This window comes from Arvicola amphibius, chromosome 4, assembly GCF_903992535.2.
Source record: "Arvicola amphibius chromosome 4, mArvAmp1.2, whole genome shotgun sequence".
NCBI lineage: Eukaryota > Metazoa > Chordata > Mammalia > Rodentia > Cricetidae > Arvicola > Arvicola amphibius.
Genome location: NC_052050.1, coordinates 136,891,377 through 136,909,724, shown reverse-complemented (window position 1 = coordinate 136,909,724; position 18,348 = coordinate 136,891,377). Strand labels below are relative to the sequence as shown.

The 18,348-nt window shown below is 47.4% G+C and overlaps 1 protein-coding gene across 1 annotated transcript; it reads right to left on the bottom strand.

Moving 5' to 3' along the window:
• Positions 1–6,503: 6,503 nt before the first annotated feature.
• Positions 6,504–7,391, bottom strand: Cldn23 (claudin 23). The gene has a single exon (XM_038324659.1). The coding sequence runs from the start codon at positions 7,389–7,391 to the stop codon at positions 6,504–6,506; it is 888 nt and encodes a 295-aa protein (XP_038180587.1).
• Positions 7,392–18,348: the final 10,957 nt, after the last annotated feature.

Genomic DNA, 18,348 nt, shown 5'->3' with positions numbered 1-18,348 from the left:
TAAAAGCTAACATCACTGACCGTTCTGCCCTTGTCCACACATGTATGAAAAGGACATGAAAAACTCAGGCTCCACAGCAGTTATGGATGATAAACATCTGTATTGTAATAACTTTGGGTAGCTGGAGTTGCTGTCCTATTTCCCTGGGGACCTTCTTGCAGACCCTCAGGACTTGTGTCCTGGCTCGATCCGTCCGCTTCTGCGAGCTCTGGGCTTGTCACTGAGTGTGTCAGTCACTCCTGAGTCCTGGATCCCAGTGCAGAACCCAGAAATTCCTGCCATTTCCTTTGTGTCCGGGGGAACAAGGTTGTGGACCATAGTCAGACAGCTACCAGTGTGTTGTGTACCGCCCCTCCTCCTCTTATCGCGTGTCTGACCTGGCTATGTTTTCCTATGAACGTAAGCTTAAGTATTCTCATTCTGAATCTATTTTAACACAACTCTTAGGGCCTTCTCTATTCGAGGATTTATAAAATATACTGAATGTCCATTTCATCAGAAGGGCAAGCTTTTAGAATTGAATCTCAAGACTGTATTGAATCTCAAACTGTTCCTACTTCCTGAACTGGTTTGTCAATTTCACAATCTTATCAGCTGGTTAAAATGATATATTTTAAACTACAGGAGTCTCCTAGTGTGACAATATCCACACTGAGTGTTAATTTACCAGCTTCTTTACACGTAATGCTATCAGAACTTCTAGTTCATGGCTTCTTAGCTAGGGCTGCTGTGAAGAAACACCACGATTAAAACAACTGGAGAAGGCAAATGTTTAGTTGACAAATCCTGAATCACAGCCCAGTTAGGAAGGCCAAGGCAAGAACTCACAACGGGGTGAAACCTGGAGACAGGAGCTGACGCAGGGGACCTGGAGGGGGGCTGCTTACTGGCTTGTTTCTCATGGCTTGCTCAGCCTGCTTTCTTATAGAACTCAAGACCACCAGTTCAGGGCTGGCCCCACCTACACTGGAGTGGGCCCCACCCATATCAACCACTAACTTTGAAAAACTGTCCTACAGGCCTACAGACAACCTGGTCTTATGGAGGCATTTTCTCAAACGAGGCTCTCTGCTCTCAGATTACCCTAGCTTGGGTCGAGTTGACATAAAACTAGTCAGCACAATAGCATAGTTTGGCCAACTAAATACATCCATTTCCTTTACTAATCTCAGTTTCCTAAACTCTTTTAAAAGTTGGAAATTAAAGGCCGGGCGGTGGTGGCGCACGCCTTTAATCCCAGCACTCGGGAGGCAGAGGCAGGCGGATCTCTGTGAGTTCGAGGCCAGCCTGGTCTACAAGAGCTAGCTCCAGGCCAGGCTCTAACAAAGCTGCAGAGAAACCCTGTCTCGAAAAACCAAAAAAAAAAAAAAAAAGTTGGAAATTAAGGAGGCAGGTTTATGGAGTCGGGTTCTTATTACATAAATAGATAGAGCAATAAACCTATGAGAAATCTCTTGAGTTTTCTTCTGGAAAAAATAAGGTCTTTAGAAATGTGGATCAACCTGTGGATTAGGGACAAAGTCATACTGTGCCCTTGACCTCTCAGGCCTGCTAGCAATTAAAAGTTAAATTAGGCACTTAGAACTTGGTATAGAAAACAACCCGGAAAAGGGGAATTCTGGGGGGGAGGGGGTGCTACTATTTTAACTCTGGGAGGCTTAAGGGACTCAGAGAGACTGAGAACTCTGAAACAGATTTTGTGGCTCTCGGATACTTCTAGCATTTAGGCCAACTTGTTCAAATTTCATTTCTGTGTTCCCAGTCCAGCTCTTAACTGTTAGCATCAACATACCAAGGTGAAGGAGACCCTCTTGTCGTCTCCAACAGTTTTTCCAGCATTACAGATGAGGACGTGGGACGAGCAAGTGCAAAGCTCACACCAGCAGCAGAGACTGACCACACATGTGCCCTGAAAGTTGTCTACACTGTTTAGCCCCCAGCAGTCCAGTGATAAGAGGAAGCCATTTGGGGGTCCCATGGCATAAATGGCTATTGAGGTGTGCGGAAGGAGTTGGTAGGGGCATTAGCCATGCAAGTCGCAAAGATGCTTGCTAACTGTGAAATAATCGTTCTACTCTCTCGGGTCCTCCCTCCACCTAATAGCCGTGTTGCTTTCCAAGTGGGACAGCTGGTCCACCTCCTTGTCAGTCTGCGAAAACGCTTAAATCAAGCCCTTTGTTTCATTCTTTGTTCTACTGTGCGATACTGGTTCTTGCCATGCCGCCCAGGCTGGCCTTGGACTCCCAGGACTCCCACGTCAGCCTCCCAAGTGCTGGGATTCTAGCTATGAGCCCACGCTGAAGGCAGCCCTGATCATCCCCCACTGAAGAACCAAGCGCCCGATGAGCATTGTCCCCTGTGCTGAGCTTTCTCCGGGCTTCTTTGGTTTGAACAAGGCCATCTTTGTTTTCATGACCTTCCTTCTCATTATGGAAGGACAAGGGAAGAGGTCATTTTACCGCTTGCAGCTCAGTGAGTTCACAGAGGAACATGGGGGGGGGGAAGGTAGGGTGAGAATCTCAAATACTATTTTTTTAAAATTTGAAGTGATAGATAATTGAGTCCCAGTCATTTTTCCCGCACAGGGAGAAGGAGCTCGTGATACCCCCCTGGAACTGGGAACGGTGGCCACGGGTACATATAACTTTCTGTATGCATGGCAAATTATGTTTGAGAGGGAAAGGCATTTAGTGTGAATGTGTGTGTGTGTGTGTGTGTGTGTGTGTTTGCATGCACATGCGTGCGTGCGTGCACGCACAGAGCAAATGTCCCTAGGCTGGCTTCAAACTCACTATATAGCATTGTATGACCTTGAGTTCCTAATTCTCCTGTCTCTACTTTCCAAATTCTGGGATTGCAGGCATGCACCATCACACCCAGAGAATCCGGGGCTCTGAGTCTCCAGTGTGTTACCTGCCTAAAGGTTTGTGGGGCAATTTGTACCTTAGCAGAATAAAATGTTCCTCACCAGCTCTTTATATGAAATTGCTTTTTATTCTGAAAGCGTTCTACGACACTGATTGCGCTTGTTCCACAGTGTGTTTCCTACTAATGGTACTATTATTTGCCCAATAATGAGCAAATGTCACAATGTACCCAGTCTTAGTTACCACAGAAGAAAGAAAACACGTTTAGGGGAGTGGGCTCTGTCATCCCCTCTGCCTGTAATATTCCCGTCTCTCTTCTTTTGCTTTTCTGCTCAAACATGACCTTTCTCCTCCTCGCGTTTTTCTGAAGTATCACCCCCCCACCTCCGTCGTGTGACCCCGACTCTCTGCTCTCCATCCTATCGTATGGGATCTCCCACGAGAGTCTGTCAGAGCCAAATTGTTTTGTTTTCCACTGTCCGCAAAGTGTGCTTGCAAAATGTCAGATGTTTAAAATACTTTCTGGGTGGATGCGCTGTGCAATAAAGAAGAGGTGGCTTCTGAAGCCGCCTGCCAGCCCTTCCCACAGCCTCCAAGCAGATAAACAGCTTCTGCTCTGCAAAACCACACCTCAACCCCTTGGTGAGGCTGGCGTCCCAGGGAAAGGCCCACTGGAGAACAGGCATAGCCAATACTGTGTAAAGCGATCTCTGCTCTGCTTTCCTGGCCTCTGTGGGCCTCTAGGGAAGCTTGAGCGGCATGGAAAGACTGGAGGGGTTAAATGGTGATGGTTTATGTGCTGACTGATGGGACATATAATAGGTATCTGGTGCAGGGTGGCTGTGCCATCCTACATCGGTGAGCTAACTTCAGTGCAGCGTCTGATGGGTCAGTGTCCACTCCCCTGGTCAGGAACCACACTCACTCTCAGCAGGACAACAAAGATGGCCTCCTCCAACATCTTGTTTAAAGCCGAGGGTCAGTGTGTGCTTCTGCGGCAGAGAATGACCACTGGCAGAAGAAATGATCCCAGGCCCACGCAGGAATCTCTTTTCATGCTGTCCTGAGCGTGTTTTGACCAAAAAAATAAATCATTTTAAAAGGGAGGTTTGGATCCATTTCTGCTGATCCAGGGAGGGAGAACAGTTTTAGCTTTCAGTGATCCAATATTAATTATCACAGAAAAGGTGTTTGCCTATAAATCAGGGAGAATAACTGTGAGGGAGTAAACGGCAGAAGAGACCAACTATGCTCGGTATTAGCATACACCGGCAGTACTTGGAGCCAAGAGCTGGTAAACTTCAAGAAACCAGGACCTCCGCATTATCGGCTACCTGTGGGCTTCAAAGCCTCTGACTGCTGTCTTCGAAGCGGAAGATGCACGCACCTGGGCTTCACTGTCTATCCTAGCTCTGCACCCAAGTTATACTGGCTGGGAATATGGCAACATGACATAAGCTAGAATTATCTGAAAGGCGGGAACTCCAACTGAGAAAATGCCTCCATAAAATCTGCCTGTAGAGCATTATCTTTATTAGTGATTGATAAGGAGAGAGTCCAGTCCATTGTGGGTGGGGTCATCCCTGGACCCGTGGTCCCAGGTTCTATAAGAAAGTAGACCGGACAAGCCATAAGGATCAAGCCAGTAAGCAGCACCCTCCACAGTCTCTGTATCAGCTCCTGCCTCAACTCCTGCCTCCAGGTTCCTACCCTGTTGGAGTTCCTGTCCTGACTCCCTCCAGCAATGGACTGTGATGTGGAAGTATAAGCCAAATAAACCCTTTCCTCCCCAGCTTGCTGTGGTCATGGTGTCTCACCACAGCAACAGAAACCCGAACTAATACAGACAGATAGTAAGCTTCCACTTTCTAAAGCATCTATGCAGCAGGTGCTCAGAGGTCTGTTGATGAATGGCCTCCTGCCTCCAGCTGCAATTAAGTGAAGCAAAGTCCCAGCTGGAGCTTTGCCACCTGGAGTGCCTCCAGGACCATACACACTGCCTCCCTGATGCTGAGACCCTGTAATGCAGGTCTTCATGTTGTCCATGGTGCCCACCATAAAATTATTTCATTATTTTCATAGTGTTATGAATTGCAATGTAAGTATCTGATATTCGGGATATCTGATAGGTGATTCCCAAAGGGGCCGCTACCTGCAGGATGAGAATCACTGTACTGGGGTCTTCTGGGAACTACTTTTGAAGCTGTTTCAGGGGCTGCCACCTGGGTATTTGCGTTTGGAAAGTGATATGCCTGCATGTTAACGTAGGGGTTCACAAGGGGGGGGGGGGGACAAAATTGGTTTCCCTATTAAGTGGCTAGGGTTGTAAATTCCTACCTTCTCAGTCCTCCTCAAGTGTCAGTTCCTTCCGTTGTCGCTTTCCGTGGTCAGGGCTGCCTGAATGCCTGGTTCCCACTTCTGTACGTTAAATAACAGATTCGGTTCAGTTAAAGGCACTTTGAGCTCCTTTGTAAGCTAAGGCAAGCCATGGAACACAGCTGCCTGCCTGGGACATAAAGGACCTGGGCAAGAGGAGGAGTGGACTTCTACCCTCATCCCGAAACTGGTGCCTCTCATTTTTTTTTTCTATCAACAATAGACTTGGCTGGCACCGAAAACAAGCTGAGCCTGAAAACAAAGCAATCCGGGACTTGAGTGGGGCCCCTTGGCTCCTTTCAGTAATCTTAGGAGGAGAAGGGCGAAGATGTGAATGCTTGATTGTAGACAGGGCGCCTAAGCCGCCAGGAACCTGCTAGTCCCAAATGCTGGAAGTCCCAACAGTAACACTGGAGACAAGCTTTTGTAGGAATACTAAGACTGATGTTTAAATGCTTTTATTTATAAATAAGATATGTACATATGGACTTGAGCCAAATGCAACTTAACAGTTTGGTTTTGTATAAAATGTATCTCTCTGTTCGGGGTGAGGTATCTAGGGAACAAACAGTACAGTGTAGTGTCAAGTTTTTTATTCTCCTGGCTTCTGGAAGACAATTTCTTGAATAAGCTCAACCTCCTACATAGAAATAAGTGATTAGAAAAGATAAATAGTACATATGCACGAAGACATATAAATATGAGTTGAACGAGTTACTTCACTTCATAAAAGCCATTGAAGCTCCTGGTTTTACAGAACATCCTTTGAACACAGCCAGACAGATTTACAGTTTTTGGCCATTTGAGTTCTCCCGAAACTGAAGCAAGGAGGGGGAACAAACAAAACAACAAACAAACAAACAAACAAACAAAATCCCCAAACCACCTCAACAACGATGTTTGTGAAGACTCATTGGTAACTTAGAACACTGGACTTTCAAGGTGTTACACCTTTTTAAGACCTGTTGCCTGGTTGCGATTTTGTTGTTGCTGCAACTGACTGCGTTTAAACAGTATGCAAAACGTCACCCTCTCCTCTCTGCCTGAGAAGACCTGTTCCCTCTGGGGAAAAGCGAAACTCCTTAAAAGTGAGTGAACCCAGCCTAGTATCTGGGGAGGAGTTCGGCCTTCGGAAAGGAAGGTTAGCCCTCCAAACAGAAAGGTGTCCAGGGTTCTGGTTGCGGACATCATGGCAACACACAAGTTCAAGTCACCTTCAGACCCCATGCGGTGCTCGGGTAAACAGTGGGTGAGCTGTGTCTACAAGTCTGAGTCGCAGGGCAGAGAATTGTGGCAGGGCCGAGTACTGCGAGAGGAAGAACCGCCTTGGGAGGTGGCTGTCTTCTCTTCTCCGTCAAGCACATCCATTGGGTTGGTGTAGGTTTTGGGTGGCGGCCGTGGCATCGGGAATCCGACCTTAAGCTTGCTGGTGGCCCGTTGCTCGGCGGCAGGAGGGGGCCGATGTTGGCCCTCGCTGTAGTACTTGATGGCTGGTGTGAGCGCGGGCTCCGGCCAGTCCACATAGACGGTGCTGATGCTGCTGCGGCGAGGGCCTGCGGGGGGCGCCTTGCGACAGCGGCTACAGCGCTCTTCGCACCAAGGCGCAAAGCTGAGCGCCAGCGAGAAGCCGCCCAGCAGCAGCAAGCAACTGCCTAGATAGCCCAGCACCAGGCTATAGCTGACTTGCACGGTGACCGGGCTGTCCGGAGCGGGTAGGACGTTGCGGTCCCCCAAGAAGTGGTTGTACCAGGAGACTGGGACGAGACTGAAGAGGCCCGCGACGAAAAGCACGATGCCCGAGAGGCCAGCTAGTCCGAAGTGGGGCTCATCTTGCCAGCAGCGCACCCCGAGCGACGCCAGCAGCAGCCCCAGGGCGGTGATGGCCAGTGACGTGACCATGAGTCCCCGGGCCGCCTGCACAAGCTGGGTTTGAAAGTAGTTCAACTCATCGGGCTGGCCGCACTCGCGCTCCCGACTGCTCTGTTCCCGACATATGTCCCACAGACCCTGGTACAGCACCACGTCCACTGGCTGAGTCAGATAGCCCTTCATCAGCCGCCAGCCCGGTGTCAGCGTACTGACGAGATTGAGCAGCAGCCCGCAGGGCGTGAACACCATGCCCAGAATCATCACCACCGGAGTCCGCATCCTTCGTAGCTTCGCGGGTCCCCAACACCCGTGCCTGCTCCGTAACGCACCCCGGACCCGGGGTCCCCAAGTCTGTGACGCCGCCTGGCTGGAAAGCAGCGATGCTCAGTGCTCTCTCTGGACGCTCTTTGTCTCCCGCGCGGGACCGTCCCCACTGAGCCTCTCGTACCAGGTCCCCTCCTCTCACTCGTCCCGAACGCTCCGCCCTCTCGCCCAGCCGCTGTCCCTAATCGAAACTGGTTCCGAGTCGGGTCACACCGAAACCGCACACCCAGGTGCGGTCCTCGCTGCCAAACCCAACCCGGTGGGAGGGGCAACAGCGGCAGGGCCACCTGGCAAGAGGCGACCTCGGACTCTGAGGACTCGGACACCCCACCCCGGCCCGGCCACTTCGCCCCGCCCGCCCCAATGGCTAAGGGCTCGAGCAAAGGTCGCCCCGCCCTGGTTCCGTGGCGCCGCCCACACTCTTGTGGGCCGGACGAAGGGGGCGGGCTGTTGGTGTAGCCTCACCTGTCGCTTGGCTGTGCAGCTTCCTCGTCCATCTCTGTTCACCCTATTCCCCACCCCCGACCCCTAGCTGCCCGACTGCCCACGAGCCCTGCCGACTCAAGTCTTCCTCCACTCCCAGATGGTGACCAGTGGACCTTGAAAGTTTTGCGCTGCCGCCCGCATCCTCCCAGGATGCATAGGACCAGTGTGCGCCACCGTTCCCAGGCGCAGGGAGTATCCAAACAGTTGCGCTATGGGAACCTTGCTAGGTTTGTTTGACAAAGACTCCAAACTCTGCATGAAGTTCAACTCATAAGAAAGGGAGAGTATTTCTGGGTTTAGGAGCTTGTAAAAACAAAAGTTCAAGTGAATAAGAGGGTTACTCGATGATTGTTCCGTTCAGGACTTAGCAAGTCTGTAATGTATTGCAGAAAATCCATAGTTTTGTTTATTGAAGTGAAGCCTTCAGATAAATACAAAAGTATGGAATATGATTGGTTATTGCCCAAAGAATGCCAACTAGATTTTTTTCACGTAAAAAGACAAACTCATAATCAAAGAAATATAATTAGAAGAAGCACTTTACTCTTCTTGACTAATAAAATGAAAGCTTGAAAACCTGCATTGGCAAAGGTAGGAGCTAGCTAGTGACTCCTGATGTCATCAGCTTAGTGTACAGCCTTTAATAAACCAATTTGACAGAATATGGGGTTTACAATGCGCCTGTTTAGCTCTTTCTTAAAGTTTTGTATAATGCACACATAATTGCACAAATCGTGGGTTTCGTTATGGCATCCATACATGTTTTGGCTCATTGAATACCAGCTAGGCTGACACCGGCATTCATCTGAGCTTTTCTCGCCTGTGTGTGAGATATCTGCCTTCGCCTTTGCTCTTCACACTAAACTGATTCCCTCCTTAACTACCATCGAGTGTTTAGCACATATTTTCTTTATATTTGGGCGAGTCATGCTTTTACTTTAAAATGTTCTTTTACATTTTTTCCCCTGTATTCCCTACATTCGTTACAAATGGAAATACTTTTTTATATAATTTGTTATAATAAAACTATTTAGTAAAATACAACTTAGTGCTGTAGTAACTTTGGACATTCTACAGTGAACAATCTCAGGGAGGCGAGGCACTACTTTCAGGGTTAATTTTTTTTAAATACATATTTTTAATTAAAATTTTAAAAATTATTTTTAAACAATGCATAAGTGTGTTTATGTCGCTGTGTGGTGTGTTTATATGAGCACACAAGAGGGGAGACGGCGACACTGAATCCCCGGAATTGTAGCTTGAGGTGGTTGTGAGCCACTAGAAGTGGGGGCTAAGAACCAAAAACTCACCCTATGCAAGAGCGCTATTAGCTCTGAGCTGCTTAGCCATCCCCATACTTTAAAAAATTAAATCGAGACTAAGGGTGCTGCCCTAGTTTGTTTTCTGTTGGTGTGACAAAACAACAATCAAAACGAATTTGGGACGGGAATGTCATATATATGGCTTGTACTTCCACGGACATCACCTCCCATTGTTGAGGTAAATCAGGGCAGGACCTGGGAGCAGGAACCTGGAGGCAGGAAGTGAAGCAGAGGTCATGTAGTGCTGGCTTGACGTTCAGTCTTGAGCAGTTTGCTTTCTTGTACAACCCAGGATCACTTGCCCAAGGCTGGCTGCGCCCTCCCACATTAATCACTATTCAAGAAATGACCCCACTGATTGGCCCGCAGGTTGATCTGATGGAAGCAATTCTTTAAACGAGGCTCCCTCTTCTGGGATAGCTCTGGTTTGTTGGTGGAAACCAGAAACAAGCGGATGGAAAACAACCAGCACATGGACCTGCCATAAAATTTACTGGTTTCCTCCTTTTTAACGGCACGGGTTTGCAGCATGAAGCACACTCCCATTGCTCAATTATTGACGCCACCCTGCTCCAGAACTTTGGTATGGTTTCAAACTGAAACTGTCTGCTAAACAGAGGCATCTGGAGGGGGCCAGGATAGGCAGAGAAAGTTGTAGACTGAACATGGGCCAGCAGAACAGAACTGGGCATGAGAGAAGCCGCATAGCGTCGGGGTGATTGGGGGAGACAGAGAGAGTGGGTAGAGTGGAAGACAAAAAGTGAGAGAGGGCAAAAGAAAAGAGAGAGAGCTGAAACAGCGGGATTAAAGGAGAATGGGTAACTAACTGCAGGGAGGGAAGCCATGAGCTGGAGAAGTTTAGGGCCAGGGAGGAGGTGAGAAGATCTAGGATGCTTTAAAGGACCCGACTTTTGGAAGAGGTATTTGTGATGCCGAGGGAGCCTGGAGGCCATCGTGCCCTTTTGTATGCTAATAGGATCACAGATAGCCTTTGTCCCTTCTGTCAGCGGTAAGGAAAATGGCTCCTTTTGGTAGAGGGACCAACTTCACAATTTCCGGAGGAATGCCGGCTTTTGGGTAACAGCCAGAATCTGGGGAAATGGAGTTACCTTTGGACCCAACAGTAACGTGTGTTACCATTTTCCTCTTTTCTCTAAGTGGAAGTGTTTCCTACGGCGTTTAGCCCTTCATCTCTCAGTAGAGGCTGGGAGTGTTCAACCTTTTAGCTTTCGTAACTGTGCTATGAAGACGAGTGTCTTGACGTCTTTTTGAGCCCCAACTTTTAATTCTTTTGCGTTATGGCCACAAATGGAATTGCAGCATCATGTGAGAAATAATCCTTTTACTTTCCTCCCTCAGCTGTGGGACTTCTGATTGCTCTGACCTTTATTTTTAATATAGTTCTGTTATTATCTCTGTGTGTGTGTGCATGATGTATACAATGGCGCACAAGCCACAGTGGATATGTGGGGGTCAGAGGACAATGTTGGGGAGTCAGTTCTCTTTCCACCCTTATGTGGATTCTGAGATTGAACTCAGGTCATCGGACTTGTGCAGTGGGCACCTTTGCCTGCTGGACCATCTTGCTGGGTCACTTTATTTGGTTTAAGCAGATCGTTAGAGAACCCTGCTTCTTCATTTTTCAAAGGTACTTTGGAATTAAGGTACCTTTGAAAATTTTTGCTTTGATGCAAAGAACAGAGACGGATATGTTGGTGTTTACAGGTATTTTCAAAAAGGATGGAGACATTTCCCCAACTGAAGCTCCTTCCTCTCTGATGACTCTAGCTTGTGTCAAATGGACACACAAACCAGTCAGCACAATGGGTAATAAGCAGTGTGTGCTTAGTCAGTCAGAATGTATAATGCACGTCACTTTGAAAATGAAATCACTTTTTGTGACTGAACAGAAACTGTCTGAAGTGTCAAACTTAAGGCCAATAAACAGATAGAAATGCACTCCAACTTCTTTTAATGCCTCCATGAGATCCAGCTGTAAGGCATTTTCTCAGTTACTGATCAATGGGGGAGGACCCAGGCCATGGTGGGTAGTGCCATCCCTGGACTGTTGGTTCTGGGTTCTGGAAGAAGGTGGGCTGAGCAAGCCATGGGAAGCAAGCCAGTAAACAGCACCCCTCCATGGCCTCTGCATCAGCTCCTGCCTCCAGTTTCCTGCCTTGTCTGAGTTCCTGTCCTGACTTTCTTTGACGATGAACAGCAATGTGGAAGTGTAAGCCAAATAAACCCTTTCCTCCCCAACTTGCTTTATGGTCATGGCGTTTCATCCCAGCAACAGAAACTCTAATTAAGACACTTCCCAAACCCCACACATCATCCAACTCTTGAGACAAGGGATTCTCCGGAGTAGAAGGGCTGGAGTCCTTAGCAGAGCCAGATCCCTAACTCAGTGGTAGAATGATAGAGCCTAGCATGCCCAAAGCCCCGAGTTTGATCAGCATTAGTACAAAAATAAATAAATAAGTAAATAGATAAATAAATAAATTGAAATGTTAGGATTATGTTGGCCTTCCCTGTCACCTGCAGGATGAGCCCAGAAAGTAGCCTGTCCCTTTAAGAGACAAGCTCTGCCCACTCCCAAAAAAATCTCTCGCTGATGAGGCAAACTGGTTTCCCCCACAAGCACACCCAAGGAACTAGCTCTTGTAGGCCAGGCTGGCCTCGAACTCCGAACTGTACCTGCCTCTGTCTTCTGAGTTCTGGGATTAAAGGTGTGCACTACCACTGCCCAGCATCATTTTTCTTTGTAGCTGCCCCTGAGTTTGAGTTAGAAGGATCTGAGGCTCCTTCTCCTTCTTTTCTCCCCTCCCCGCCTTTCTCTTCTCTCTCTCTCTCTCTCTCTCTCTCTCTCTCTCTCTCTCTCTCTCTCTCTCTCTCTCTCTCTCTCTCTATCTCTATCTCCCTTCCTCCCCGTACACCCCCTTTTAATAAAACTTCGTACCCACTCCCTGTCTTCATGGCCTATTTGTCTGTCCCTTACCCGCCACAGCTTGGACCTCATCCACAGGGCATGGAACCTGCAAAGCTCCCAATTCATGCCTGAAATCTTTCAATGGTGAGATAGCAGATGATTGCCTGAAAAGGACCAAGTCCTGGGATGAGTTCGCACAACTGTAACTACCCAGATTAGCTTGCTGCTGTTTGTCCTGTCTACACTGCTTCCAAAGTCTTCTCTCTGGTTCTTTCCACTTCTCTCTCCTCCCTACTAACTTCCTCTGGATGGGCTCTTTAAGCTGACCAGCAGTCTCCCATGCTGTCCTGATTAACTACAGTTAGCTCTCTTCCTTGCAAACCTTGCTGGAGGGATTTTAGTGGAATCCGTTGCTGTGTTAATCCTTTGGGAGACCTTGCACAAGCCAGCTCCAGTTCTGTCTTCCATCCTGGCCTCTTGTTCCAGTTCTTACAATTTCTACCTCCTTATGCTGTCATCTAAGCTCCTTATGCTATAATCCCTTTCACTTCTGAAGCTCGGCAATACAGTTTTCTTCCCCAGTAGCCTGCCTGCTTCTGCTGAGCCAGGGGGCACAATTCAGATCTCTGCCCGATTTTCATTTTTTCTCTGGCAGTTTCCTCTTTGCCTAGGTCAAGTTACCTGTCCTGTGTTGAGCTTCCGCCACCCCACTTCTGTCAGCACACTGGTCACATCCCTTTGGACTTCAGTTCTAACCCAGCCTGTGGTCCTGAGAGCTAGGGACTGCTCATCCTCTCTGCTCCCTCCTTGAGACCGTTCTCAGATGCTGGCTCATTCAACCAATTGAGTTTGCCCCTTTCTACTATGTGTTCTTCCATATGGTGTCCACAAAATCCTCTTAGGAATGGCTGCCTGGTCCAAACAGACGCTTACACACACAGCCACAAGCAAGCCTGTTTATTTAAGGGTTTGTTTCGCTCTAGCATAGTAGATAAGGAACAACAGGCTAGGTCCAGAAACTCAAGACTGTTCTACTGGAATCTCCAGCTTGGCCCTACCCTTCTCTCTCCAAACCTCACCCTTTCAGAAAAACCGCCAAAAGTCCAGGCTCCTTCTCCAAAGCTACTAGTTGCTGAGACCTTGCCCATCCCCCATCTCTGGGTTGCTGGAAAGATCACCCTGGAGTGTTTGGTCCAATAAACCTGGTCTTTTAAAACTCAGCTTAATCTGGTTTACTGCATTGGCAGAGAAACCTATTATCAGGGTACGAGACCTATGAATGCCCCCCAAAATGGAAGCATGGGGGAGTTTGCTTCTGCTGCAAAATTAGAAAGAGGGGATTGCACTGTACGGAGCTGGCCTCCTTGTTCCACAGGCTCAAGAGTTGAGGCTGGGAACCAAACCCTGAATCAGAGCCGCAAGAGAGCATTACTAAGGAGAGTACGACCTGTTCCACCTGGCGAGGATCTGTTGATGGCCCAGGGCTCGGGATGGATTGTGAGCACCCCGTCACTGTCTCTATGAACTCACGCTAGGCTCCCCTTTAACCTCCGCAGGCTGGACCCCAGACCCCCCACCTCGCACGAAGTCTGTACCGATTTCATTGTGGAAAGGCGCACCTCCAACTGTGGTGGGTAAAGAGAAGGCACCAACCGATCATTGTGCCACCATCAGATGTCTCCAGGTTCCTATTTTACAGTCCGGTGATTAAGGCTTTGAACCCGGCTGCTTGCCTTCCTATGGTAAATCCAGTTCAGGAAGGTTGAGAACACAAGTCAAACCGGAAAGGAGTTAGGCTACTGCTTTTCCTCTGCTGTTTAGTGACACGGAAGCAGCCTGAACTGAATGAATGAGAGTTCAGAGGACCTAGAGTCTGCTGGTCATCTTTTCTAGCTTCCACGTGTATCTAATATTATACACTTTAAATAAAACCTTGGCTTAGAAGTAGCCACCAAATAGCTCAGAAACACATCCCTATGTTTGTTTGCCAAACCTTTGTTTTTCTTGTTTTACTTCCTGGCCACGAGATGAGGTTTCTCTACGTCGTGAGCACACACTAAGATGTAGTTTTACCATAGGTCAAAGCCAAGGGAATGAACAAGCATAGATCAGAACCCCCGAAACTGTGGCCACGGTATCCCTCCTTTTGTGTGTTAACTGTATGTGTGTGTGACGAGACTGTGTGTGTGTGTGTGTGACTTTGGTGTGTGTATGTATATCTGTGTGTGTATGAGTGTGTTACTCTGTGTGTGGGCATGATTTTATGTGTGTTATTGTGTGTGTAACTGTCGTGTGATTTTGGGATATTTGACTTTTGTGTGTGTGTGTGTATTTGGATATGTGCATAACTCTGTGTCTGTGTGTGTGACTTTGTGTGTGTGTCTGTGTGTATGTATTACTGTGAGACTGTATGTGTGCAGGACTTTGTGTGTGTGACTGTGTGTGACTATATGTGACTGTGTATGTGTGTGGCTGTGTGTGTGTGTAGCTGTGTGTTTTATTTATTGTGTATGTTACAGTGTGTAACTCTGTGTGACTGTATGTACAATTGTATGATTGTGTGTGTGAGACTGTGTGGCTGTGGTGTGTTTATGTGTGACTGTGTATGGTTGTATGACTCTGTATGCCTGTGGGGCTATGTGTGACTGTGTATGTGTATGTTATTATGTGTGACTGTGTGAGTGTGTTATTGTAACTCTGTGTGTGTGTGTGTGTGTGTGTGTGTGTGTGTGTGTGTACCTACAAAGATCTGAAGGAGATATTCTGTTCTACCACCCTTCACCCAATTCCTTTGAAACAGGATTTCTTAGACTGGTGGCTCGCAAGTCCCAGTGATATTCCTGTTTCTGCCCTCCACAGTGATGTGGCTATAGGCACAGGAGGCCACACACAATTTTGCCTGGAAACTGAAATCCAAGCTCAGAGCTCCATGACTGGGCTCTTGCCCACTAAGCAATCTCTCCATCCTTAAACCTTTCCACCTTAGAAGTTAGGTACCACAGATATTCTGTTGCAACAAGAAACTGCCTAACCCTGTTATATAATGACATAGTAAAACAAAAGCATTCAGACTCTGAGGGCAGTAAGGTGGAAATCTATGCACAGTCTGTGCAGAGACGGCGGCTGTGGAGAATAAAGCTTAGTGGATGGAAGTTCAAAGAGTTTTGATGTCAAACAATTAGAGGAAATTCCAAACAAAATTAGAAGAAAAATTAGCTTACGCATCAGAAAAGAAGCTAGTATTTTGCGTGTGTCTAGGAAACAATGAGAAAGCTCAGTACCGTGGCAAACATGGACAAAGAACGTATGGAATCACGGAGGGGAGAAACCCACCAAGAGCAAGCTTCAGGGCAACAAATCACATGACCTTTTCTTCATAAATGCAAAACAGATTAGCATGGTGAATAGTGAAAGGGGAAAAAGAGCACTCAGTTTGGGGTAGAACCGGAATAAAAGTTCTTGCTGGAAAGTTCCAGGACAGCTATGGCGATAAGATGAGACCTCTGTCTCAAAAAACAAAATAAAACAAAAACCCTTTGGTTCTGCTGGAGGAAGAGAAAATGGAGCTCTTACTCCAGAGATGGGATGAGGCCTGTTTTTCAGAGCTTCATGTGTGACTGTTCTTTTACTTTAAATTAGCATTTTTCAAAGAAATAAACAGCAATTATGGGAATATTTGCTAGGAGGGGATTCACCAGAGTGTGAAATAGAAAATGTTAAAAGTGAATGTCCCAAATGTCATCTTGGGTCACCCTTCCAGGATGGGATTACAGGTGATTTGTTTCCTTTAAACTTTGATGTAGTTCCTTTCTCAAAACAACAATGATTTAAGAATTAAGTTGCTCTAATTTTTCCCCCCACTGAAAAAAATCCTTTTTCACTTTTTTTTTTTTTTTTTTACTTTGACAGGGTCTCGTTATTGTCACCCTGTGTGGCCTGGCTGGTTTACACTTTCAGGGTCCCAAAGATCCTCTTGCATCTGCCTCAAAGGTGTGAGCCAGCCGCCACGCCCTGCCAATCTTGCAACCTTGTGACAGACACTTTGCTTTCATAATTGCCCGCATACAGTAATTATGGCCACAACTACACCCAATCTGATGTGGAAAAGAGCAAAGGTCTGTTTTGATGTGACAACAGGCAAGTCATAGAAACACACGCAGTAAATGTGTTTACTCTATTTCTAAACGTTCTTCATTTGTATGCAGGGCATGGAGACACTACAGGAACACGCAGCAAGAGAAAAATTCAGCATATGGATTAGTCATAACACTCAAAATTCATATCGGGCATTATTTTGGACCTCAATGTTTACCGTGTCTTTTCCTGTAGGTTATTTTTAAGACCATATCAACTCTGCTGAGAACTATTGAGAAACACATTTTTATTTCTCTTTCTTCCTGGAGCTCCGCATACTCTTTGCTGGCTGCTAGGCACCTAAGACAATTCTCTGACCTAATGTTATGTTTACAGGGTCATGGTATGTGAACTCTGGGTATGTGTGGAACTTCTCGGAGCCTAAAAACACAAACAACAATTATGTGTGGCTTACTGTAAGCTTTACTAGGAGAATTAAACTGGATTTAGGAAAAAATTTTAGCCTTAAAAAAAATAGAGCGACAAGCCACTCTGCAGAAACTATTACCCCACCCTTCAAGGGTTCGTTATTTTGGAAAATATAAAAATGAATCAGAAGTTTTGAGTGGTAGGTCCTCTAGACTTGAAAGGCCACCACAGCCTCTTTTCCTAGGCAGTAATTCCCTGTTGTACCTCAAGGGGCAGGGCATGTTGGCTCACTGGAGTTATTCCTTAGTAGAAGACAGTGTGCTGCTGTCCTCGAGAGTTCTGTTCCGATTTTCTGTTGTCCTTCGCTACGCTTTCCCTCTACAGAAATGGGATGAATTTTACAGAGACATCCATGACCTGAGAAACAGGGGAACCCCATACACCACCGGCATGTGTGCGCACTTCCTCGGAGCCTTGTCTCCACACAGGCTGAGCCACGAGCTGAAAACCTTAGGCTAGGTGTCAGGGCTGTGCGGAATGAATGCTGTAAAACAGAGCCGCTTACAAGTGGGAGCCTCTGAAAGGGGTCATTCTCCAGTCAGCCCGGCTCCTGCTGCCTCCTCCACCTCGTGGAAGCCACTCTGAAGGGAACCTGTCGAACTCGCAAAACTTGTCAGATGTTTGTGAAGCTCGATGCCATCAGGGAAGTCTTTTATCAGTTTTCGGTTCTCTTAAATCAACAGTAACACAATATCTCCTAGACCGCTGAATACATTTGGGTCCCTGACCCTGTTAGGCTCCAAAAGGCTAGGACAATCCCAAATGCTCTAATAGGGACATAAGAATGCTCCTTGTCTTCTCCCTCCCTCCCTCCCTCCCTCCTCTCTCCCTCCTTTCTTTCTCCCTTCCCCTTCCTTCCTTCCTTCCTTCCTTCCTTCCTTCCTTCCTTCCTTCCTTCCTTCCTTCCTTCCATCTGTTTTTCTCTCACCTCTCTCCAACCCATGCCTCCCTTTAATGCCAGAGAATCAAACCCAGAGCCTTGCCCTGTATGCTAGGGAAACATTCTGCCACTGCCCTGTACACCCCCGCCCCCCATCCCCAAGCCTGGAAAGGTTGAAATAAGCCAACAATGGCCCTCATGCAAGCTTAGAAAAACGCATCTGCCTCGTTTCTTTTTTTCCTGATCTGAGATACAAAGAGGAAAGGCAGCTTGCACAGGGCTGCAGCGAGTCAAACAGCAGCACACCTGACCTGAGGCAGAGCTGAGTGAGCTCAGGTAACACTTTGCCCCCAGTCTTTTGCCTCTGGGCCAGGGGTGTTCTCATAAACCATTGTCTGAGGGCGCAGCTCAAATTCCATAGGAGAGTTATAAGGGCAAGTGGGGTGGCCCATATAAAACACACAGGACAGAGCAGGCACTTAGAGAAAGTGTGTTTTATAGCACTAGCAAAAGCTAATCAAGTCCATATTTGGATGTTACTGGATTTCAATCTTTACACTCACCTAATGTTTACAATGAATGAATCGTAGGTTAAAAATGGGCCTTGTAGGCTGGGCGGTGGTGGCGCACGCCTTTAATCCCAGCACTCGGGAGGCAGAGGCGGGCGAATCTCTGAGTTCGAGACCAGCCTGGTCTACAAGAGCTAGCTCCAGGACAGGCTCTAGAAACTAC